This window comes from Salvelinus namaycush, chromosome 15 (genome assembly GCF_016432855.1).
Source record: "Salvelinus namaycush isolate Seneca chromosome 15, SaNama_1.0, whole genome shotgun sequence".
NCBI lineage: Eukaryota > Metazoa > Chordata > Actinopteri > Salmoniformes > Salmonidae > Salvelinus > Salvelinus namaycush.
Window position 1 is genome coordinate 37,231,832 of NC_052321.1, and position 24,686 is coordinate 37,256,517.

A 24,686-nucleotide genomic window follows, 5' to 3' on the forward strand; every position below is an offset into this window, starting at 1 on the left:
AATAAGGCTGTAACGTAACAAAATGTGGAAAAAGTCAAGGGGTCTGAATACTTTCCAAAGGCACTGTATATGAATTTTAAAATATAGAAGGGTATTTATACAAGGCCTGTATTATACTCATCATTCAGGATTCTTACGTTTAGTCTGGATACCAGTTTGTGCTAACATTCCACTACTTGTACTCCATGTCATATGCCAAATATATGGCACAGATTACAAGGAGTAGAATGAAAACACAAATCAGGTCTTATTTTCCAAACAGAAATCCCCAATAAGGACAACCTTGAGGTCCACAGGAATGCAGGGTGTTTTCCTCCACATCCTAGGTGATGCCCTCGGCTCTGTCATCATTGTCGTCAACGCTCTCATCTTCACCTACATGTGGAAGCCTTGTCATGCTGGAGAGACCTGTGTCAACCCATGCTACAACAGCCATGACTACACTAACCACCAACAACAACATGTCAATGCTACGCTGGTCACCATGCTTGGTAGTAGTACCCAGACTACAGTGCACCTCGCTGGGCCTTGCTGGCGGCTCTACCTCGACCCCATACTCTGCATCATCATGTTGTCCTTATTGCTCTATACCTGAAGGAGTCAGCCCTCATCCTCCTGCAGACTGTTCCAAAACAGATAAACATGCACCGGCTGCTGGGGGTCAGGAGCCTAGATGGTGTGTTGGCTGTCCACGACTTACACATCTAGCAGCTGGCAGAGAGCAGGATCATTCCCACAGCACACATCAAATGCTTCCTACATGGATGTGGCCAAGCAAATCAAAGGCCTCTTTCATGGAGAGGGTATCCATGCCACAACGGTTCAACCAAAGTTTATTACCGTTAACTTTGTATCTGATACACTGAACAAAAATATAAATGCAACATTTAAAGTGTTGGTCCCATGTTTCATGAGCTGAAATAAAAGATCCCAGAAGGTTTCTGTACACACAAAAATCTTATTTCGCCAAAAAGTTGTACATCGAGCATTATTCTTTTGCCAAGATATTCCATCCACCTGACAGGTCTGGCATGTCAAGAAGTTGATTAAACAGCATGATCATTACACAGGTGCACCTTGTGCTGGGGGACAATAAAAGGCCGCTCTAGAATGTGCAGTTTTGTCACACAACACAACGTCACAGATGTCTCAAGTTTTGAGGGAGCGTGCAATTGGCATGCTGACTGCAGGAATGTCCACCAGAGCTGCTGCCAGATAATTGAATGTTACTTGCTTTACCAAAAGTACCCTCCAACGTTGTTTAAGAGAATTTGGCAGTACGTCCAACCGGCCTCACAACCGCAGACCACGTGTAACCGTGCCAGCCCAAATCAAATCCAATCAAATTTTATTGGTCACATACACATGGTTAGCAGATCTTAATGCGAGTGTAGCGAAATGCTTGTGCTTCTAGTTCCGACTGTGCAGTAATATTTAGTAGTAATAGTAATCTAACAATTTCACAACAACTACCTTATACACACAAGTGTAAAGGAATGAATAACAATATGTACATATAAATATATGGATGAGCGATGGCCGAGGAGCATAGGCAAGATGCAGTAGATGGTATAGAGTACAGTATATACATATGAGATGAGTAATGTAGGGTATGTAAACATTATATAAAGTGGCATTGTTTAAAGTGACTAGTGATACATTTATTACATCCAATTTTTTATTATTAAAGTGGCTAGAGATTTGAGCCTAGGACCTCCATACCCGGCTTCTTCACCTGCGGGATCGTCTGAGACCAGCTAAACAGACAGCTGATGAAACTGTGGGTTTGCACAACCAAAGAATTTCTGCACAAACTGTCAGAAACCGTCTCAGGGAAGCTCATCTGCGTGCTTGTTGTCCAGGGTCTTGACCTGACTGCAGTTCTGCATCATAACTGACTTCAGTGGGCAAATGCTCACCTTCGATGGCCACTGGCATGCTGGAGAACTGTGCTCTTCACGGATGAATCCCAGTTTTAACTGTACCGGGCAGATGGCAGACAGCATGTATGGTGTTGTGTGGGCGAGCAGTTTGCTGATGTCAACGTTGTGAACAGAGTGCCCCATGGTGGCGGTGGGGTTATGGTATGGTCAGGCATAAGCTACGGACAACAAACACAATTGCATTTTATTGATGGTCATTTGAATACACAGAGATACCGTGACGAGATCCTGAGGCCCAATGTCATGCAATTCATCCACCACCATCACTTCATGTTTCACAAAAATAATGCACAGCCCCATGTTGCAAGGATATGTACACAATTCCCGGAAGCTGAAAATGTCCCACTTCATCCATGGACTGCATACTCACCAGACATGTCACCCATTGAGCATGTTTAGGATGCTCTGGATCAATGTGTTCGACAGCCTGTTCCAGTTCCCGCCAATATCCAGCAACTTTGCACAGCCATTGAAGAAGAGTGGGACAACATTCCACAGGTCACAATCAACAGCCTGATCAACTCTATGCGAAGGAGATGTTTCGCACTGCATGAGGCAAATGGTGGTCACACCAAATACTGACTGGTTTTCTGATCCACGCCCCTACCTTTAAAAAAAAAGGTATCTGTGACCAACAGATGCATATCTGTATTCCCAGTCATGTGAAATCCATAAATTAGGGCCCTAATGAATTTCTTTAAATTGACTGATTTCCTTATATGCACTGTAACTCAGTAAAATCTTTGAAATTGTTTCATGTTGTGTTCATTTTTTTGTTCAGTGTATTTACGTGTGAGCTCTCCTGTCGGACGCAGTGTGGCCCAAAGCTGTGCTGTGGAAGCTTTGACAGAACAGCGCTAAGAGGACCGGCTGGAGAAGAGGTTGTTTCCTCTCAGTATCACTCAATACAACACCAGTCAACCTCAATACAACAGTCACCCTTTACAGCTACCATCAAGCTAACAGCCACGCAGAGCCCCAAGCCTACCATTTATACAGAGGCAGAATCCCCATTGTAATAATGAACGTATCTATACATTGGGAACTTGAAACTTGTCGAGAGGTTTAATTTCACTTTATAGCACACTGTATGCCACAGCAGGAGGCATCGAAAGTGATACTCGTCCAATTACATTCCTAGTGTCTGGGTATTCTGCCTACTGTGTCTATGTGAAGGAGTTGGTGTAGGCTGAGAAAACAAGTACTATTACAGCCTCGGCCATGGCTTTATGAGCTCTTTAGTTGCCTTTGTCATTGAATAGTAAGTCACAATTGTGTCTATAGGCTTTGCAGACAACTTGAGTATGCAACTCTTATAATCGTGCCATTAATTAGGTCACTGTATTTACAACAATACTGTGCAGCCGTATTCATCGACCTGGCCAAGGCTTTCGACTCTGTCAATCACCACATTCTTATCAGCAGACTCAACAGCCTTGGTTTCTCAAATGACTGCCTCGCATGGTTCACCAACTACTTCTCAGACAGAGTTCAGTGTGTCAAATCGGAGGGCCTGTTGTCCGGACCTCTGGCAGTCTCTATGGGGGTGCCACAGGGTTCAATTCTCGGGCTGACTTTTTTCTCTGTATACATCAACGATGTCGCTCTTGCTGCTGGTGATTCTCTGATCCACCTCTACGCAGACGACACTATTCTGTATACTTCTGGCCCTTCTTTGGACACTGTGTTAACTAACCTCCAGATGAGCTTCAATGCCATACAACTCTCCTTCCGTGGCCTCAAACTGCTCTTAAATGCAAGTAAAAACTTCAACCGATCGCTGCCCGCACCTGCCCACCTTTCCTTCCATCCAGCATCACTACTCTGGACTGTTCTGACTTAGAATATGTGGACAATTACAAATACCTAGGTGTCTGGTTAGACTGTAAAACTGACCATCCTACCGATCCTTGACTTCGGCGATGTCATTTACAAAATAGCCTCCAACACTCTACTCAGCAAATTGGATGCAGTCTATTACAGTGCCATCCGTTTTGTCATCAAAGCCCCATATACTACCCACCATTGCGACCTGTATGCTCTCGTTGGCTGGCCCTCGCTTCATATTCATCACCAAACCCACTGGCTCCAGGTCATCTATAGGTCTTTGCTAGGTAAAGCCCCGCCTTATCTCAGATCACTGGTCACCATAGCAGCACCCACCCGTAGCACACGCTCCAGCAGGTATATTTCACTGGTCACCCCCAAAGCCTATTCCTCTTTTGGCCGCCTTTCCTTCCAGTTCTATGCTGCCAATGACTTTTTGGCAAAAAAAATCACTGAAGCTGGAGACTCATATCTCCCTCACTAACTTTAAGCATCAGCTGTCAGAGCAGCTCACAGATCACCGCACCTGTACATAGCCCATCTGTAAATAGCCCATCCAACTACCTCATCCCCATATCGTATGTTTTGCTCCTTTGCACCCCAGTATCTCTACTTGCACATGCATCTTCTGCACATCTATCACTCCAGTGTTAAATTGCTAAATTGTAATTACTTCGCCACTACGGCCTATTTATTGCCTTACCTCCCTAATCTTACCTCATTTTCACACACTGTATATAGATTTTTTTCCTTTTGTTATTGACTGTACGTTTGTTTACTCCATGTGTAACTCTGTGTTGTTGTTTGTGTTGCACTGCTTTGCTTCATCTTGGCCAGGTCGCAGTTGTAAATGAGAACTTGTTCTCAACTGGCCTACCTGGTTAAATAAAGGTGAAATAAAAAAGATTTTCAAAAACAATACAAACAAACAGAGACCATTCTCAGCTGTATTAGGATTCTGTTCTCATGGTCTGGAACACACACCCACTCACAGACCAAGAGGCAAGGACCAAATACCTCCTTTTCTTTATACTGTTATCACTTTGATACTTGCTAAGCAACCGTTTGTGAAATATTAAACTCTGTTGTGTACAAATTTCCCCTGTTTCCATCTGTGAGTAGGAATGTGCGTCTAGGCTCAAGGATCACAACTTGACATAACCACCACTGAGTATAAAGACAACACTGAGTCCTTTGTACAAATCCACCCATGTCTACTGTCTTCCATAGCACTCCATTAGAAAAGAGCCATTATTATAAGCATACAGTAGGTCCAACGTGCTCCTTTAAAGAGAGAGAGAGAGTGCTGCTCTAAATTAAAAAACGGCAGTGAGAATAGTGAGAGCATCCTGACCTATCTCACCAAAACAACTGACATTATGTGAAGCTGATGAACGTCCCATTTGTCAGAACCGTTCATGTTTTGTTACACATATCAACAATAAGTGTAAAAATTATATGAATATTTTTTACAATATAAATACTTTTATGTCTCGCCTGTCTGCAAGGGGCACAGCAGACTTTTGTCTCACTTTAGTATGTGTCTTCCGGTTGTCAGCAGTCCTTTTGTTTCGGTGTTCTTGATCTTCCAAGATGGCTGGTGTTCGAGCCCTGGGTGCACTCTCCAGAATTACAGCAAGGAGATATAACGTCCTCTCAGGTAAAATTGTGTTGAAATGTGTGGAATTGATTCCACAGTCAACTGTCTTTCAACGGTTTAGCCACGTTTAGGAAACAGACGCGTCTCTATTGGAGATGCAGCTAACCTGGCTGGCTAGCTAGCTACCACTGGTATACTTCTGACAGCTAGTTAACGTTAGCTAATTAATTTAGTGTGCTAGCAACAAAACGTTACTAGACACCTCTAGGTTTAAATACCTATTTGTTATTCATTTAGATGAAGATAACAAGTTCACTTGAGTAAACTTTCACCGCCTGAGCAAATTAGTTTGCTAGATAGCTTCGTCACATGAATAAAGTTCACTAGCTAACGTTAGCTGGCTAATGTTAGCATAGTTGGCTAGCTAACTATGATCACTCACTCATCGTCAAGTCAAACTTTTCCTGCAATTTTGTTGTCTAAACACATCTACACTTTACAATAAACGCTTCCATTTGTCATTCATTGTTTAACAAAATATCAACGTGTCCCTGACTGATGGAGTGGTAGCTAGGGAATCTAGGTGAGAGGTCAGGGTCTTGAGGTCAAACCATAGAGCAGGCAGGCATCATCATATACACTGAAAAAAATATATATATATATAAATGTATGGTATTTATAATATAAAAGCAACATGTATAGTGTTGGTCCCATGTTTCATGAGCTGAAATGTAAAAAAACGAATTCTGATTGGCTGGGGCTGGCTCTCCAGTGGGTGTGCCTGGCTGCCAAGAGAGTGGGCCTATGCCCTCCAAGGAAGCAATTACAAATAAATTGTAGACTGCAAGAAGCCCAAACAGATATAATATTATGACTCAAATGTAACAATTTAAAGCCTTGCCTACATTTGTATATGGTCATGTCTCTTATTATGCGTGGAAATACTTTGGAACAGATTTTCAATTTTTTTTTGTTGATTGGAGCTTATTTTCTTGTGTTTTTAGTCTTATGTCCATCAATAAAAAATATAAATAAATGTTGCTCAGAACTTGGGGGGGGGGAATAAAATCACTCACGGGCCACCAGTTAGGGAACCCTGTCATAGAGACATTTCCCTCCCACAATGAGTCTGTCATCAACACTAGATGTGAGTTATCACACCCCCAGGCTGAGAATAAATAAAGTTTTGCCTTATTTGACTTCCCATACAGAGACACATGTATCACCTAAGATAGATAGCTGTATGTTTTCTTGTTATCTTTTGTAACTAGCTGAATTAAATGTAACCATTTTCTTGTTTTATATTTTTAGATATCTCATGTCGTACCTTTTCAGTTGCACCTGCTATGTCAGGTAAGTTGAAAGACTGGTTAGTGGGATATTAACTAGATTTGATTAGCCTAATAAAAGTATGGAGTTTGTTAATTTGATATATTTTTATGTGAGATATTCGCTCTCTTTGCACAGCCCGAACCCATGTCAACTATGAAGTCAAAGAGGATGTGGCAGTTATTCGGATGAACGACCCAACTTCCAAAGTAATTTACATAAAGAGGATGATTGCATCTTCCTTTGTACATTTTTCAATTCATGTATGAGGCTGAAATCTGAATCTGTCTTTTGTGTATCCATGTGTCTGCAGGTCAACACTCTGTCCGTCCAAATGCAGAATGAGATGATAGAAGTATTTAATGAGGTCTTGGCCAACGATGCAGTCCAGAGTGCTGTCCTCATCTCCTCCAAGCCTGGTTGCTTCATTGCAGGAGCTGACATCAAGTCAGTCACACCTTTCACATTATATTATAGAAAATATTAAAATATTAGCTTTGGTGCCACCTAGGCCCGCATGCTGTGTACTCAAAATGCTGAACTCATTCTTGTTTGATGTTCTGATACCTAGGCCTACGCAATATTGAAAATGTTGCATTTTAGTCTAGACTAAAATGCATTTCAGCACTATGCAAGGTTCTTGGGTACTAGGTTCTAAGTGTTGTGATTAGGGTTGCTAAGGAAGGGTATATTACTTGAAACTGTCAGTTTTCCAGGTAACTCAAGAATTTTGGTTAGCGTACCTTTTTATTTTCATCAGATGACATCTATTGGCCTTTTTGAGTACTTCAGATTATCACAGGTGTCTGTAATTAAGAACACCTTCCTAATAGTAAGTTGCACATACACCCCACCTTTCCCCCCCCCCCCTCAGAACAGCCTCAATTTGTCAGGGCATGGACTCAACAAGATGTCAAGCATTCCACAGGGATGCTGGCCCACGTTGACTCCAATGCTTCCCACAGTTGTGTCAAGTTGGCTGGATGTCCTTTGGGTGGTGGACCGTTGTTGATACACATGGGAAACTTGAGTGTGAACCCAGCAGCGTTGCAGTTCTTGACACAAACTGGTGAGCCTGGCACCTACTACCATACCCCATTCAAAGGCACTTCAATATTTTGTCTTGTCCCTTCACCCTCTGAATGGCACACATACAAAATCCATGTCTCAAGGCTTGTAAATCCTTTAACCTGTCTCCTCCCCTTCATCTACACTGATTTGAAGGGGATTTAACAAGTGACATCAATAAGGGATCATAGCTTTCACCTCACTTCACCTGGTCAGTCGGTCATGGAAAGAGATGTTCTTAATATTTTGTACAAGCAGTGTAATATATATATATAACAAAACATTTATATATTTTATATTTGAGTTTCTTCAAAGTAGCCACCCTTTGCCTAGACAGCCTTGCACACTATTGGCATTCTCTCAACCAGCTTCATGAGGTAGTCACCTGGAATGCATTTCAATTAACAGGTGTGCCTTGTTAAAGGTTAACTTGTGGAATTTCTTTCCTTCTTAATGCTTTTGAGCCAATGTGTTGTGACAAGGTAGGGGTGGTGTACAGAAGATGGCCCTATTTGGAAAAAGACCAAGTCCATATTATGGCAAGAACAGCTCAAATAAGCAAAGAGAAATGACACTCCATCATTACTTTAAGACATGAAGGTCAGTCAATCTGGAAAATTTCAAGAAGTTTCTTCAAGTGCAGTTACAAAAACCATCAAGTGCTATGATGAAACTGGCTCCGATGAGGACCGCCACAGGAAAGGAAGACCCAGACTTACCTCTGCTGCACAGGATAAGTTAGTGACCAGCTTCAGAAATTGCAGCCCAAATAAATGCTTTACAGAGTAACAGATGCATCTCAACATCAACTGTTCAGAGTAGACTGCGTGAATCAGGCGTTCATGGTCAAATTGCTGCAAAGAAACCTACTGAAGGACACCAATAATAAGAAGAGACTTGCTTGGGCCAAGAAACACAAGCAATGGACATTAGACCGGTGGAAATCTGTCCTTTGGTCTGATGAGTCCAAATTTGAGATTTTTGGTTCCAACCGCTGTATCTTTGTGAGACGCAGAGTAGGTGAACGGATGATCTCCGCATATGCGGTTCCACCGTGAAGCATGGAGGAGAAGGTCTGATGTGGGGGTGCTTTGCTGGTGACATTGTCTGCCTTGAATTCTAAATAAATCACACACTTAACCAGCATGACTACCACAGCATTCTGTAGCAAAACGCCATCCCATCTGTTTTGCGCTTAGTGGAACTATCAATTGTTTTTCAACAGGACAATGACCCAAAACACACCTCCAGGCTGTGTAAGGGCTATTTGACCAAGAAGGAGAGTGATGGAGTGCTGCATCAGATGTGGGAACTCCTTCAAGACTGTTGAAAAAGCATTCCAAGTGAAGCTAGAGAATGCTAAGAGTGTGCAAAGCTATCATCAAAGCAAAGGGTGGCTACTTTGAAGAATCTAAAATATATATGATTAACACTTTTTTGGGGTTACTATATGATTCCATATGTGTTATTTCATAGTTTTGATGTCCTTGAATGAGTAGGTCTGTCCTAACTTTTGACTGGTACTGTATGTATATATATATATGATAGATGGCCATGACTCTATGGAGGACTATGTTATACGGCTACTCCTGAGTTACTATTGAGGTGTGGTGTCTTTCTGGCGTCTCTTGACTACTGCAGCATCACCCAAGTGTGTGCTGCATTTTGGCAGTAGTGAAGAGTAGCTAGCTACTAGTCCAGTTGCTAGTACGTAGTAGAATTATTAAGTTAGAATTCCGAAGCCACAGACTGCATGGATGGTGCTGCCTGCCTGCTCCCAGCTCTCCCCTTTGACCACCTCCCTCCGCTGACATCAATCAAGCCATGAACTTTATCAACCTTCAGTCTCTTGACCGTCTATCTACTCATGATTTGTTGTTTTTAAATTGCTTTTTTTTTTTTTTTTTTTGCTTTACAACGCTATGAGATTTATGTAATTAATAACGCTATTACCCAAGTTAATATAGATTACCAAAATTACAGAAGATTCCGCTAACTTTTCTAAGTTAACGGTAGCTTTGCAACCCTAACTCTTATCCCCCCTACACACACTCTCTCTCTTCTCTCCTTTGCAGCATGATCCAGGCCTGTAACACCTCACAAGAGGTCACAAAGCTTTCTCAGGAGGGACAGAAGATGTTTGAGAGGATTGAAAAGTCTCCCAAGCCTATTGTTGCAGCCATCAATGGCCCCTGCTTAGGAGGAGGCTTAGAGGTGAACAAAGTGGCTACCATTACACTATTTTGGCCTAATAACAGTGCTTAATTTGGAAATGGGGAGATGACGGAAAAGTGAGTCCAAGAGGGTGGTGACCTGGGGGGGCTCTGAGGTACCGGAACACATGAATGACAGGCTACTTTGACACTGCCAATCTGAGATCAATAAAAAACGACCTTGTCTTGACTCCATCAATAGTCTAGGCCTAGGTGTATGGAGACACATGTACAATATGAAGAGGAAATTATAGTCCTAAAGAAGCTTTCCAGTTTCACTGACTCGCCCAACGATGTGCAGCTCACTCACTGGCGATTGGCTGATGCGCTTGTGCCAAAAGCTTATCTCTCTTTTACTTTGCGTGATCAGCATTGTTTTACAATAGGCCTATTTGGAAGTTGATGACTTAGTAGCCTACAGACAGATAAGTCTTCTCTTTTCAGCAGGATCCGTTTGCTTTTTAACCTGTCCCCCCCCCCCCGCGATTCTATTTGAAATATTGCGAAAGGCCTGTTTTCGCTACATGATGTTCACTGACAGATTTGCCGCACGTTCACGACTAGACATGCCTTGTGACTGAGCTACACACAATCCACAGCTAGACTATTTAATAAAATTATAAACTTTTTTTATTACATTTTTTTCAATTCTCCGTGGCTAAATTATAGGCCTACTCCCGGTGTAGTATTCTGAATTATTACATTTCTTTCTGAACAGACAGCAGTAATTCTATATCTTTGGCAAATGTATTTCAATTTACCAGTGGTGCTACAGCACCCTTCCCACGGCTATGATGCTAATAAGGAAAAAATAAAGTGCAATGGTGGAGAGATGAGTTGCAGGCTCATGTCTAATCAGAGCTGAGAGAGGGGGAGAGATCCTAGAAAGACTTGTGTGTCTCTCTCACCACAGCAAGAGCCACGAGTTGGTCTCTAGGCTACAATGTTGTGCAAACCATAAACCCGGTCCGGCCAACCCAAATCAATTCTTACAATATCAGGCACGTTTTCACATTACGTTTTTTTACACGCATGAGAACTACAGAGAAGTCAACTTGAATTATCTGTGATTTGCTTTTATTTGAATTGCAAACACACACACACACACAAAATCGTGCCACGAGAGTTACCGGATCCTGGCAAATGGGTTCCGGAAGGAAACAATCAAACTGAGAGGTGCCAGATCCTGTTCTGGCAGGAAGGAAATTGATTTATCACCATGAGCATCAGGAATACAAAATGTACATAGATGGGACAAAGGTCAATAACGTACAGACATTAAGTCCTAAGGTACATCATATTATTCCAATATTACGTATCAAAACAAATGTAAAAAATTCTCAATTAACAAGACCAATTTGAGTTTAGTTCCTTTTCTCCCAAGTTATGTTATTTTCTAAATGCAGTGTTTAATGTGTTGTGTGTTTAGTTTGCCATCGCCTGCCAGTATAGAATTGCTACTAAGAGCAAAAAGACTGTCCTTGGTACTCCTGAGGTGATGCTTGGTCTTCTACCTGGAGCTGGTGGAACACAGAGACTCCCTAAAATGGTCAGTATCTGGGGAAATACTTTATAAATCCATAAACCGTACCTGAATAGCACAGTAACTTTGATCTACAATAGTATTTGACTGATATTAGTACAGTGCAACAGCAAATCATAGTCGCTACATTATGCACACTGACAACTGCAGAGTGCTACAGTATTCTTAAGCTGATCAGCTTTGCAGCACTGTATTTGCCTGTTGTAGCAGTGTTTGATTTTCTTGATTTGTTGTCAGATTTAAAAAATAAAATAAAAAATAAAAAAATAAAAAACATTTATTTTATTTATTTAAATGGAATGTTGTCATAAATATCAATATGTTGTGTTCAGGTGGGTATTCCCGGTGCCTTTGACATGATGCTGACGGGAAGAAACATCAGGGCAGACAAAGCCAAGAAGATGGGTCTGGTCCACCAGCTAGTGGACCCACTAGGTATAGTAATCTCTTAACTAATTTAATCAATATTATAATAAATAAAAGCTTATTGATGAAATGTTCATTGAGGTTAATAAACTCTTTTTTTTACAGGTCAGGTACTTTCAGGTAAGGTGTCTAAATGCTTCTAATTTATGCCCTTTTGATATTCCAGGACCTGGATTGAAGAATCCAGAGGAGAGGACGATTGAGTACCTGGAGGAGGTTGCCATACAGTGTGCCAAAGGAATCGTTAACAAGAAGATCTCTCTCACCAAGGAGAAAGGCATGATGCAGAGTAAGTATTAGACCCAAATACAATGTAGATATACATGGCACTTGGTATTGTGCCCAAAAATAAAGACTCATGCCAAGAATGAATATACAGTTGTGGGCAAATATATTGGCACCCTTCATAAATAATTCTATATTTCTTGTAAAAGAAATTTAAATATATATATTTTTTTTTAATCCACACCGTGTTACTGGATTTTCAACATTGCAGAACCAATTTTGTTTTTGTGAACTTAAAGGTGAAATATGCAGAAATCGTTCTGCCATTTCCTTATTGCTAAAATTGTAATAGGTCACCTAATTTCAGTATGTGACAAAACAAGCAACCAAAGTGTAGAGAATCATTGTACCATCTAAACCGCTGTGAAATATATTTTCAATAACCAAAAACATTGTTTTTTCAGCTGTTTGAAGCTGCTGCACAAAACCAAAAGTAAAAGACACAAAAAATTGAACTTATGGACGGGAAGCATAGAAATGGCACGCACAGAACAGATCTACAGCTTCTTAGACATGCTTTCAATGAGAATTACAGATCTATAACTTGCATTTCTATGTTAATTTGGTTGCTCCCTTAAACAGTTGCACATTGCAGCGTTACGTTTATAATTTGGCAAATGGCAAGGACAAAATGATTGGCACCCGGGAGCTAGTACTTGTTTAAACAGCCTTTGTCCAAGATAAATGCTTTTTGTAGCCATCAATGAGCTTGCTGCGCCTTTCTACTTGTAAACTGCTCTAATTCTTCACCAGCTGCTGTTTTCATATTTTGCCATAGGTTTTAGATGTGATTCAGATCTGGACTCTTTGCTGGGCACTCCAGAACAGTCAAGCGTTTCTTCTTGAACCATTCCTAGGTTCTATTTGATTCGTTTGGGGTCGTTGTTCTTCTGGAAGATTCAACCTTCAATGGAGACACAGTTCGTTCTCCAAAACACCTTGATAATCTGCTGATTTCATGATGCCAAGCCAACGTTCGAGACCCCCAGTAACAAAGGCTGCAAAGCAACCCCACAGCATCAAACCTCCCCCATGTTTGATTGTAGAAAGGGTGTTATTTTCATTGAGTGCTTAATTTGGTCATCGGGAAAAACACGGAGCAGATCTGTATTACCAAAGAGCTCTACTTTTGTTTAATTGGTCAAATTGCTAGTGGAAGGGTGGAGCTCAATAATAATAATAATGGATGTGAGAAGAACCTGTCGGGGGTTATCTTTGCCAAAGGCTGCAGAACTGAGTGCTAGCTCTGGAATGCCAACAATTTTGTCTATGCCATTTGTCTTTATTTTCTAAATCAAAATTGTAAACTAAAAGCTGAAATATGTGACGTTTTGGGCAACCTGACCAAATTCACATAGAAATGTGAGTTTTAGATCTGTTTAAGAAGCGGTTGATCTCTTCTATGTGCACTATTTCTATGCTTCCCGTTCTTAAGTGAAGTTTTTGAATCTTTTGGTTTTGTACACAAGATTCAAACAGCTGAACATACAACAGTTTTGGTAATGGAAATGATATTTCACTGTGGTTTAGGATGGTACAATGATTCTCTACATTATACTTGCTAGTTTTGTCACAAACTGAAGTTAGGCGAATTATTCTAATTTTAGCAAACGGCAAATGGCGGAGCAATTTCTGCATAGTGTGCCTTTTAAGTTGACAAAAATAAAATTAGTTCTTCAATGTTGGAAATCCAATAAGTTAACTTAATTTAGAAGAAATGGGGGATTTGGCCACACCGGTGTATATAATCTACATAAAACAAAGGCAGGCTTTTTAAATGTAGGCCTCTCATGGTTGTTGTTTTCCAACCTTGCCATATGTTACCATCACACTTTCAGTCTTGTTTTTATGCATGTATACAACCTTGTTTTTTTTGTTTTTTCACTCCTTCCTCTGCAGAAGTCCAAGACTACGTAATGGGCATTGAGTTTGTGCGGCAACAGATCTATAAAACTGTCACAGCCAAAGTCATGAAGATGAGCAAGGGACTGTATCCTGCCCCCTTGAAAATCATTGAGGTAGGAGGAATTTGTCATTTACTTATTCATTCAATAATGATGAGGATGATTTTAGTGAGATAATGATATGAAGTGGCAGCTGTTTTTGAAAGTAGATGCAGAGCTCCAGATTGGGTTAACTCACACCTTGGTTTTTATTAAAAGACACTTAGGACTTCTCATTCCCCTTTCTTCCCCCGTCAGAGTGTGAAGGCTGGCTTGGAGCAGGGCCCAGATTCAGGCTATTTGGCTGAAGCACAGGTGAGAGAATATACATTGAGTTAGATTAGATTGATTATGAATACCGTAAAAATGCATAATGTGCTTATCAATAAGTTGAATGGTTTTGTATGAAACATTTTACAATTATTATTTTGTTACAGAACTTTGGCAAACTGGCAATGACCTCTGAATCAAATGCGCTGATCGGCCTTTACCACGGCCAAGTGGCATGCAAGAAGAACCGCTTTGGAGTCCCTGAGAGACCTGTGAAGTAAGTGATGACCTTTGACCCAAAACTAGTTAAATAGCTATTTTCATGTTTTAATTAGTGAGAAATGCAAATTGTATTACAAATATTAGAATACTGATCAGACGCAGCGCTGACGTCTTTGGAGCTCAAAACATTTATGCTGATGTCATAATATCAGAAAGGTCATGCCATTAACCTTTAACCCCTTACACTTGTGGGAATTAGCCTATATGGATAGGGCGAAATAGAAGTTTTTCTTACAGAAGAAATGTGGAATGCATAACCATGGTAGCAAGGAAAAGGGAACAGTTTGGAATTATTAGACTGAAGGACAAAATGTTAATCTGACATAAGACTGAATCCATTTCATGTGCATTTTACATTTATTGTACTTTTCATTGACAGCCCCCCCCCCCCCCCCCCCCCCCCCCAATCACTCTCCTTCTTGGTCAGATAGCCCTTACACAGCCTGGAGGTGTGTGTTGTGTCATCGTCCTGTTGAGAAGCAAATTATAGTACCACTAAGTGCAAACCAGATGGGATGGCGTATTGCTGCAGAATGCTGTGGTAGCCATGCTGGTTAAGTGTGCCTTGAATTCTAAATAAATCAGTGTCACCAGCAAAGCACCATTACACCACCACCTCCGTGCTTCACGGTGGGAACCACACATGTGGAGATCATCTGTTCACCTACTCTGCGTCTCACAAAGACACGCCGGTTGGAACCAAAAATGTTAAAATTGGAAGCATCAGACCAAAGGACAGATTTCCACCGGTCTAATGTCCATTGCTCGTGTTTCTTGGCCCAGGCAAGTCTCTTCTTATTATTGGTGTCCTTTAGTAGTGGATTCTTTGCAGCAATTTGACCACGAAGGCCTGATTCACACAGTCTCCTCTGAACAGTTGATGTTGAGATGTCTGTTACTTGAACTTGGAAGCATTTGTTTGGGATGCAATTTCTGAGGCTGGTAACTCTAATGAGCTTACCCTCTGCAGCAGAGGTAACTCTAGGTCTTCCTTTCCTGTGGCAGTCCTCATGAGCCAGTTTCATCATAGCGCTTGATGAGTTTTTGCGCCTGCACTTGAAGAAACTTTCAAAGTTCTTGAAATTTACCGGATTGACTGACCTTCATGTCTTAAAGTAATGATGGACTGTCATTTCTCTTTGCTTGTTTGAGCTGTTCTTGCCATAGCCCTATTTGGTAAAAGATTATCTTCTGAATACCACCCCTACCTTGTCACAACGCAACAGATTTGCTCAAACGCATTAGGAAGGAAAATAAATTACACAAATTAACTTTTAACAAGGCACACCTGTCAATTGAAATGCGTTCCTCATGGAGTTTGTTGAGAGAATGCCAAGAGTGTGCAAAGTTGTCATGAAGGCAAAGGGTGGCTACTTTGAAGAATCTAAAATATATTTTGATTTGTGTAACACTTTTTTTAGTTAGTACATGATTCCATATGTATTATTTCATTGTTTTGATATCTTCAGTCTTATTCTACAATGTAGAAAAATGTAAAAAATAAAACCTTGTAATGAGTAGGTGTGTCAACTATTCACTGGTACTAAAATATATATATTACTACCGTTCAAAAGTTTGGGGTCACTTAGAAATGTCCTTGTTTTCCATGAAAACATGCATGAAATGAGTTGCAAAATGAATAGGAAATATAGTCAAGACGTTGACAATATATATAAATAATTATTTTTAATTTAAATAATTCTGTCCTTCAAACTTCGCTTTCGTCAAAGAATACTCCATTTGCCGCAATTACAGCCTTGCAGACCTTTGGCATTCTAGTTGTCAATTTGTTGAGGTAATCTGAAGAGATTTCACCCCATGCTTCCTGAAGCACCTCCCAGAAGTTGGATTGGCTTGATGGGCACTTCTTACGTACAATACGGTCAAGCTGCTCCCACAACAGCTCAGTAGGGTTGAGATCCAGTGACTGTGCTGGACACTGTCCAGTGTCTCTGGCAAAAGAACAATCTTAATATTTTCTTCTTATTGGCCAGTCTGAGATATGGCTTTTTCTTTGCAACTCTGCCTAGAAGGCCAGCATCCCGGAGTCGCCTCTTCACTGTTGACGTTGAGACTGGTGTTTTGCGGGTACTATTTAATGAAGTTGCCAGTTGAGGACTTGTGAGGCATCTGTTTCTCAAACTAGACACTCTAATGTACTTGTCCTGTTGCTAAGTTGTGCACCGGGGCCTCCCACTCCTCTTTCTATTCTGGTTAGGGCCAGTTTGCGCTGTTCTGTGAAGGGAGTAGTACACAGCGTTGTACGAGATCTTCAGTTTCTTGGCAATTTCTCGCATGGAATAGCCTTCATTTCTCAGAACAAGAATAGACTGACGAGTTTCACGAGAAAGTTCTTTGTTTCTGGGCATTTTGAGCCTGTAATCGAACCCACAAATGCTGATGCTCCAGATACTCAACTAGTCTAAAGAAGGCCAGTTTTATTGCTTCTTTAATCAGAACAATAGTTTCCAGCTGTGCTAACATAATTGCAGAAGGGTTCTCTTATGATCAATTAGCCTTTTAAAATGATGAACTTGGATTAGCTAACACAATGTGCCATTAGAACACAGGAGTGATGGTTGCTGATAGTGGGCCACTGTACGCCTATGTAGATATTCCATGTAGAATCTGCCATTTCCAGCAACAAGTAATTTACAACATTAACAATGTCTACACTGTATTTCTGATTAATTTTATGTGATTTTAATGGACAAAAAATGTGCTTTTCTTTCACAAACAAGGACATTTCTAAGTGACCCCAAACTTTTGAACGGTAGTGTATATTAAATAAATAAATCTCGGTCAACCAACAGCCTAATGATCAAACAATCGACCAGTCAACTAATTGGGGTCAGCCCTAGTAAAGAGTTAACATGGTAACTGGAAACATAGTAATTTAAAAAATCTTCCTTGGTCGACAATCATTCCAATCTATTGTATTCTAACAATGTGTTTCTTCATCCCTGATCCACCAGGAACCTGGCCATCTTGGGAGCAGGTCTGATGGGTGCAGGCATTGCCCAGGTGACTGTGGACAAGGGCATTCACACCGTCCTGAAAGACACCACCGTGGAGGGCCTGAGCAGGGGCCAGCAGCAGGTCTACAAAGGGTGGGTTTACCAGAGAGCAATAGGTCACTGCTAACTAGCTATCAATTCTACATCGGCTACACAATGTCCTGGTTGTCTGGCATATGGGGTCACAGAGAGGAGGGTTGCAGTTTAAACTCATAGGAATGGTTTCCTACAGATTAAGTTTGGTCTTGGACTAAGAAGCATTTTTATTGGAGAGATTCCATTTTTTTTGTACAGGACTAGGCTTAATCTGTGTCTGGGGAACCGGCCATAGTTCACCTAAACCAAAGCATGGATTGCTGTCATACCTTGTCCATAGACTGCTTAGAGGGTAAGGAAACCAATTAGCCTTCCTGGGCACTAAACAGATTTTTCACCTAGTCTGTTACTGGCCCAAAGCGCTTAACCGCTAGGCTACCTGTCACCCGGTTCCCTATCCCTTTAAAGCATAGTTGTAGTTGTTGAAGGGACTAAATGAATGTTGTTGAACCTGCCTTAATCACTCTTGACAGACTGTTAACATAAAATGTAAATAGGTACTGAGATTAAACCTGCCCTCACTTTCCTCACCAGCCTGAATGACAAAACCAAAAAGAAAACCATCACGTCATTTGAGAGGGACTTCACACTGGCCAGCTTAACTGGCCAGTTGGACTACAGGGGCTTTGAGAAGGCTGACATGGTCATAGAAGCTGTGTTTGAGGACATCAACATCAAACACCGAGTCATCAAGGAGGTGGAAGCTGTAAGTAGCACTGAATGTTAAAATTAGCGTTGTGTTCATTAGGGCACGGAACAGAAAGCGTTTTCTCACAACATGAATAAGCATTTCTTATTGGACTAGATGTTTGTTCTAAATTAACTTTTGTGTTTGATCGCAGGTGATCCCTCCTCACTGTATATTTGCTACCAACACGTCTGCTCTCCCCATCAAAGATATCGCTGCTGCTAGCATTAGGCCAGAAAAGGTATGTTTACTAAGAGTTCAATGGGGTTAACATTCCTGTTTAACAAAAGGCTGTCCCTTATGGATCCCTTTGTCTACAATAACCTCTCTACATGTGTTGTGTGGTTGGGGCTGGGTACTGTGTGAATGTTTTGTTTGTTGTTGCCGTCTCTGTATAAGTAAGTAAGCAAGCCTTGTCTGAACCAGTACCGCCAATAGGGGCACGAGCCTGTCTCCTGTTTCTGTATTGTAGGCAAGGTTTTAAATTAACATTTTAGGAGCACCACATGAAAATTGATTGAGATACTGCCTATATGAATTCTAGCTGCTTTTGAAGCACATGTTGTGCCCTGGAAACTAATGTAACACTGTAAAGACATTTGTTTATTATAAAAGCTCAAATGTTGATACGAATACCTGTCATCGAAATTACAAAGTCATTTGTGGAGTATTAGGTTTCTAGATTGTTTAAAAGCACGAGTTGGTTCTTTGTGTAAATGGATACATGTAAATAAAGTTGTATTTTCTATTCGTGTAGGTGATTGGCATGCACTACTTCTCTCCAGTGGACAAGATGCAGCTGTTGGAGATCATCACTACAGATAAGACCTCTAAAGACACCACTGCCTCTGCTGTAGCTGTAGGCCTGAAGCAGGGCAAAGTTATCATCGTTGTCGGGGTGAGTGAGCTTCTGCTTAGTGCTTACTTCCTGTATTCTCCCTAAGCGTGTTGATAAGCATAATGATGCTAATACATGGATTTTATATATATATATATATATATGCTTTTCATGGGCCCATAATCATTTGTGTTTGCAGGATGGACCTGGGTTCTACACCACCAGGTGTCTTGCTCCTATGTTAGCTGAGGCAGTGAGACTACTACAGGTTAGTGTTATTACACACACACACACACTGGACATGTCCGAATGCCCATACTAGCGTACAATCAATCTGCATACTATGTATTCATCGTCGCATACTATTTAGCATGTACCGTTTAGTAAAAAGTATGCAGTATGCCACGGCCGAAACGCAGTAGCTGCTCCTGACTGGCTGAGTAGGTGGGGCGGGGCCAAGCGCAGGTAGATTTTTCCAAATTCAACAGACATGCATCACATTAACCAGCCTGATGACAGCTCATTTGCAATTCGATTAATTTCTCTAAACTCTGACTAGAATAGCAATGGTTATACACCTTCTCAGGCTGATTATAGACAGACTATCACATTCGCCCTATAATTAAATGGGTAGCCTAGCTTACAAAACTAGATAAATCCATATGTTGAAATCAAAAGGCCTGATTAACATGACATCAATAACGTATCCACATACCGAGTCCCCGGTACCGACACAATCAGAAATCAAAAGATGGTTTAATATTTACTTTAAAAGCTCTGAGGAAGGCCAAGAGAACACACTTTTCAATGAGAAAACAGAAATCCACTTTGGTTATAAAAAAAAATACTACTCTTTTCAAAGATGTAGCCTGCGACGCAAGGAGCACAAAAATAACTTAGTCTTCATTTGAACACAGTGGCGTAAAGTACTTAAGTAAAAATACTTCAAAGTACTAAAGTAGTTTTTTGGGGGTTTCTTTACTATATATATTTTTGACTACTTTTACTTTAATTCCTTAAGAAAATAATGTACTTTTTACTCCTCACATTTTCCCTGACACCCAAAAGTACTTGTTACATTTTGAATGTTGAGCAGGACAGGAAAATTGACTAATTCACGCACGTATCAAGAGAACATCTCTTGTCATCCCTACTGCCTCTGATCTGGCAGACTCATTAAACACATAATTTCGTTTGTAAATGATGTCTGAGTGTTGAACTGTGCCCCTGGCTATCCGTAAAAAAAATACAAAAATTGAGTCGTCTGGTTTGCTTAATATAAGAAATGATTTTTACTTTTGATACTTAAGTATATTTCAAACCAAATTACTCGTAGTATTTTGCTGGGTTACTTTCACTTCACTCATTTTCTTTTAAAGTGTCTTTTACTTTTACTCAAGTAGGAAAATTGGGACCAAATAGGACCTCCTTGATGACTCGGTGTTTGATGTTGATGTCCTCAAACACAGCTTCTATGACCATGTCAGCCTTCTCAAAGCCCCTGTAGTCCAACTGGCCAGTTAAGCTGGCCAGTGTGAAGTCCCTCTCAAATGACGTGATGGTTTTCTTTTTGGTTTTGTCATTCAGGCTGGTGAGGAAAGTGAGGGCAGGTTTAATCTCAGTACCTATTTACATTTTATGTTAACAGTCTGTCAAGAGTGATTAAGGCAGGTTCAACAACATTCATTTCATTCATTCAACATTTCATTCATTCAATATTCAAACAGTGGTGGAAATACCACCACTGTTTGAACACCACCTCAGAAGCTTCGCTATTCGGCATCTTCCCAATTTAAGTAGCCTAGTTTGGTTGTTTAGCTACTTAAAGAGAATTAGGCCCCGTCACTCCAAGCCCACCTCTTCCAATGAATTGTAGAAGTGTGCATTGAATTTTTATTTTATTTATTCACACACTATAAAATGGAAAATTTTCGCATACTGAGAATTTGTAATGCGCGATTGCGTTGTTTCACGTTATTGGTTCATTTCGGTAGCACATCCCCATATCAGATTATCATCTGTTGTCGAAATGAATATGACATCCGGGCATTTAAAGTATACTTGATTATCACAATGTGTGAAAACAATTTTTTTCACTCATACTCAAACAGCCTATTATTTAAGACGCAAGTATGGGTATTCGGAAACGGACACTCTGTTGTCATATACAATGTTGAATTGGCGTGGGTATTGCATGCGTTCCAATAATAACAACAAAAAAGATTCACTTGTATGTTGGGCTGTGTGTGTTCTCAGGAGGGAGTTGACCCCAAGAAGCTAGATGCCCTGACCACAGGCTTTGGGTTCCCAGTGGGCGCTGCTACACTGGCTGACGAGGTGGGCATTGACGTGGCTGCCCATGTAGCTGAGGACCTGGGCAAAGCATTCGGATCGAGGTTCGGAGGTGGAAACGTTGAGGTGCTGAAGACTATGGTGGAGAAAGGATTCAAGGGTAAATGATCTTGTTTGTAGGACGTTGAGACGAAGACTCTTTCTTAATCAATATTTCCTCGACTCTTTGCATCCTCTCACTTTGCCTTTTTCTCAAAATGCGTTGGGGAGGGACTTTGAATATTGAGGTTTGAGGAGGCAAGGAGAGAGAGGACGTGGGGAATTGAAGAAAAATGTAGTGGCAAATGGGAAATGCATGGTCATCATCATTGGTATATCTCATACCCAATGAATTTAATCAACAGGCCGCAAATCAGGGAAGGGCTGCTACGTCTATACGCCAGGACTCAAAAGCAAAGACGTCAACCCCGATATTGAAGACGTCTTGGAGAAATATAAACTGACACCAAACCCTTTAGTGTGAGTAGTAACCACTGGGGAAATGTCTCCTGAAGCGACTTAAAGTACATTGAATGCATAAAAAAAGAAAATAAATTACCTTTGCATTTGCTAGCTCCACTCTGTTACCAACGGAGCCACATAGGATCATACACTCACCACACCACCACTTAACCCTGTCTGTATCTTCTCTCTCCAGGTCTTCAGACTCTGATGTCCAGTACCGTCTGGTCTCTCGGTTCGTCAACGAAGCAGTTATGTGTCTGCAGGAGGGGATCCTGAACGGCCCTGTGGAGGGAGACATAGGAGCTGTGTTTGGTCTGGGATTCCCCCCTTGCCTTGGAGGTGGGTGTTCACTCCATACCAGGGGTATTCATATATTATGAGCCTGGAGGTCCGGACAGAGTACTGCTGGTTTTCTGTTCTATATAATTAATTCTCATAATTAACTGCCCCCAATTAGTGTCCCAGGTCTAAATCAGTCCCTGACTAAAAGGACAAGAATGAAAATCAGCAGTGGAACTGGACTCGAGGTCTAGATTTGAATATTCCTGCTTTATACTGTGCTATATACCACTTATAGTACAGTGAGTGTGTACATGTTTAGTATGTGTATCTAATCCCTGTTGGAATTGAACACATTACCTAGCGCCATGCTTTTACCAGCTGAGCCACACACACAGGATGATCACATGACATGAGCATAAACCGCTTTAGTGTTGTATGTGGTGTTGAACTCTTTTCAGGTTTAACAGTAGGCAGAGAGCCTTTTGTTGTGCTACAATTAGGAGTGTTATTGTACCTTCTCTTTGACCTTCCCTGTTTAGTTTGTGGAGCCGTACTTGACTAAAATAATTTCACTATCTAATTTGAGTATTTCAGACTGAGCTATCAGATATGCCTATATTATTATAAAATGCTTTCATCATGGGATGACGCTTTTAAAAGTGTAATCCTAACTAACCATGTTTCAACCTTCTCTTTAAACCTTTTCTGTTCAGGTCCTTTCCGGTTTGTGGATACCTTTGGTGCCAACAAGCTAGTAGAGAAGATGAAGAGGTATGAGGAGGTTTACGGTAACCACTTTACCCCCTGTCAGCTACTGCTGGATCACGCCAAGGACTCCAGCAAGAGATTCCACAAGTGACTTTCCTCACCACCATGAATCACTACCACCTAATAGCAGGCTGCCATTAGAATGGGCCTAGGCCGTATATTTGTCTGTTAAAGAAATAAGCCTTGAGCTTAAAGAGATGGTTCGGCAATGAAACCCTTTATCTACTTCCCCAGAGTCAGATTAACTCGTGAAAACCATATGCGAACTATCTTCGAGCAAAGACTGAACGTAAGCTAACGCTAGTTAGAATTGGCTCGCAAAACTACCTCTAACTTCCCTCATTCTGGACGCAGACACGTACACATTCTATCCACGAGTTCATCGGACTTTGGGGACATTGAGAAAGGACTTCATTGCCAAAATTCTGAACTATCCCTTTAAGTTAAAGTTTGGGTTGCAGAAGAGAAATCATGAAAGTGGCCTGTTTTGACAAATCACTAAACAAAATAAATGTTTTCAAGTTGTAGTCAGAGATTTCAGAATTCATGACTAACAGGAATCTATTTTTTATGGTTTGGTTGGTTTTTGTATTTTCTGAACATTTTGACAATATTCTACTGTAATATCCATCTGAGGCAGGAGTAGACCCAAGGGGAATCTTAGTCTTCCCACAATGCAAATGTAAATGAAATCCATCACTACATCCCAAATGGCACCATATTCCCAATGTAGTGCACAACTTTTGATCAGAGCCCTATGGGGCCCTGGTCTAGGAGTGCACTATAAAGGGAATAGGGTGCCATTTCAGCCTTCATAAGTGACTGGTCTTGTCCTACTCTGCTTGGCTTGTTCATGTTTTATTGATTGTCATCTACTAATGAGGTAAACATTTTTATATGTATATTTTTTTTTATACATTTATCAAGGTCTTTATTCCATGGTTTGGGGAGTGATTGTATGAATATTTAGAGTCAGTAAATGAATAAATAATTATGCTGAAGTCAAATGTGTAGGCTAAACGGGTCATTTGTTTCCTAGGCCTATTTGATCACATGTATTAAAGAATTGCATAGTTACTAGTTACAAGATTTTGATTTAAAGCGGCAATCAGCAGTAGAAACAACTAGTCCTTTCCACCCCTGTTTCGGGTAAAAAAGCAGAGGGCTGGGGCTGGAGAAATGTAACCACTTACCAATTCACAGGCAGAGCTATGATGCAAGGGCTGGCCATCCATTAAATGATAGTTTTAACCATGTTTTGAGGTTATATAATGTTTGTTTACATTTTACTTGGTTTATAAACATTGGAGTAAAACAAGCTTATGTTTTGGGTTCAGATGGTAGAACATTTGAACTAAGCTCATGAGGAATTGAAGTTATATTCTTGAAGAATCAATGGGTACATTTCAATTTAAGTCCAAAAATGTATGTAGCAACTGCTGATTGCCCCTTTAATCCAATTCGTTGGCGTG

General features: G+C 40.8%; 1 protein-coding gene and 1 pseudogene across 1 annotated transcript; both read left to right on the top strand.

The window, feature by feature from the left end:
- Positions 1 to 298: 298 nt before the first annotated feature.
- On the top strand, positions 299 to 4,931 carry LOC120060064 (annotated as a pseudogene).
- A 384-nt stretch (positions 4,932 to 5,315) lies between these two features.
- LOC120060492 (trifunctional enzyme subunit alpha, mitochondrial-like) lies at positions 5,316 to 24,221 on the top strand. The gene is made up of 20 exons (XM_039009848.1): positions 5,316 to 5,430; positions 6,682 to 6,723; positions 6,838 to 6,908; positions 7,013 to 7,146; positions 9,843 to 9,981; positions 11,410 to 11,529; positions 11,856 to 11,958; positions 12,116 to 12,238; positions 14,134 to 14,252; positions 14,436 to 14,492; positions 14,615 to 14,724; positions 17,705 to 17,839; positions 18,377 to 18,548; positions 18,685 to 18,771; positions 19,288 to 19,428; positions 19,568 to 19,636; positions 21,625 to 21,820; positions 22,065 to 22,179; positions 22,358 to 22,503; positions 23,160 to 24,221. Exons 1-20 carry the CDS (start codon positions 5,364 to 5,366, stop codon positions 23,303 to 23,305), a joined length of 2,292 nt encoding a protein of 763 aa, XP_038865776.1. The 5' UTR covers positions 5,316 to 5,363; the 3' UTR covers positions 23,306 to 24,221.
- Positions 24,222 to 24,686: the final 465 nt, after the last annotated feature.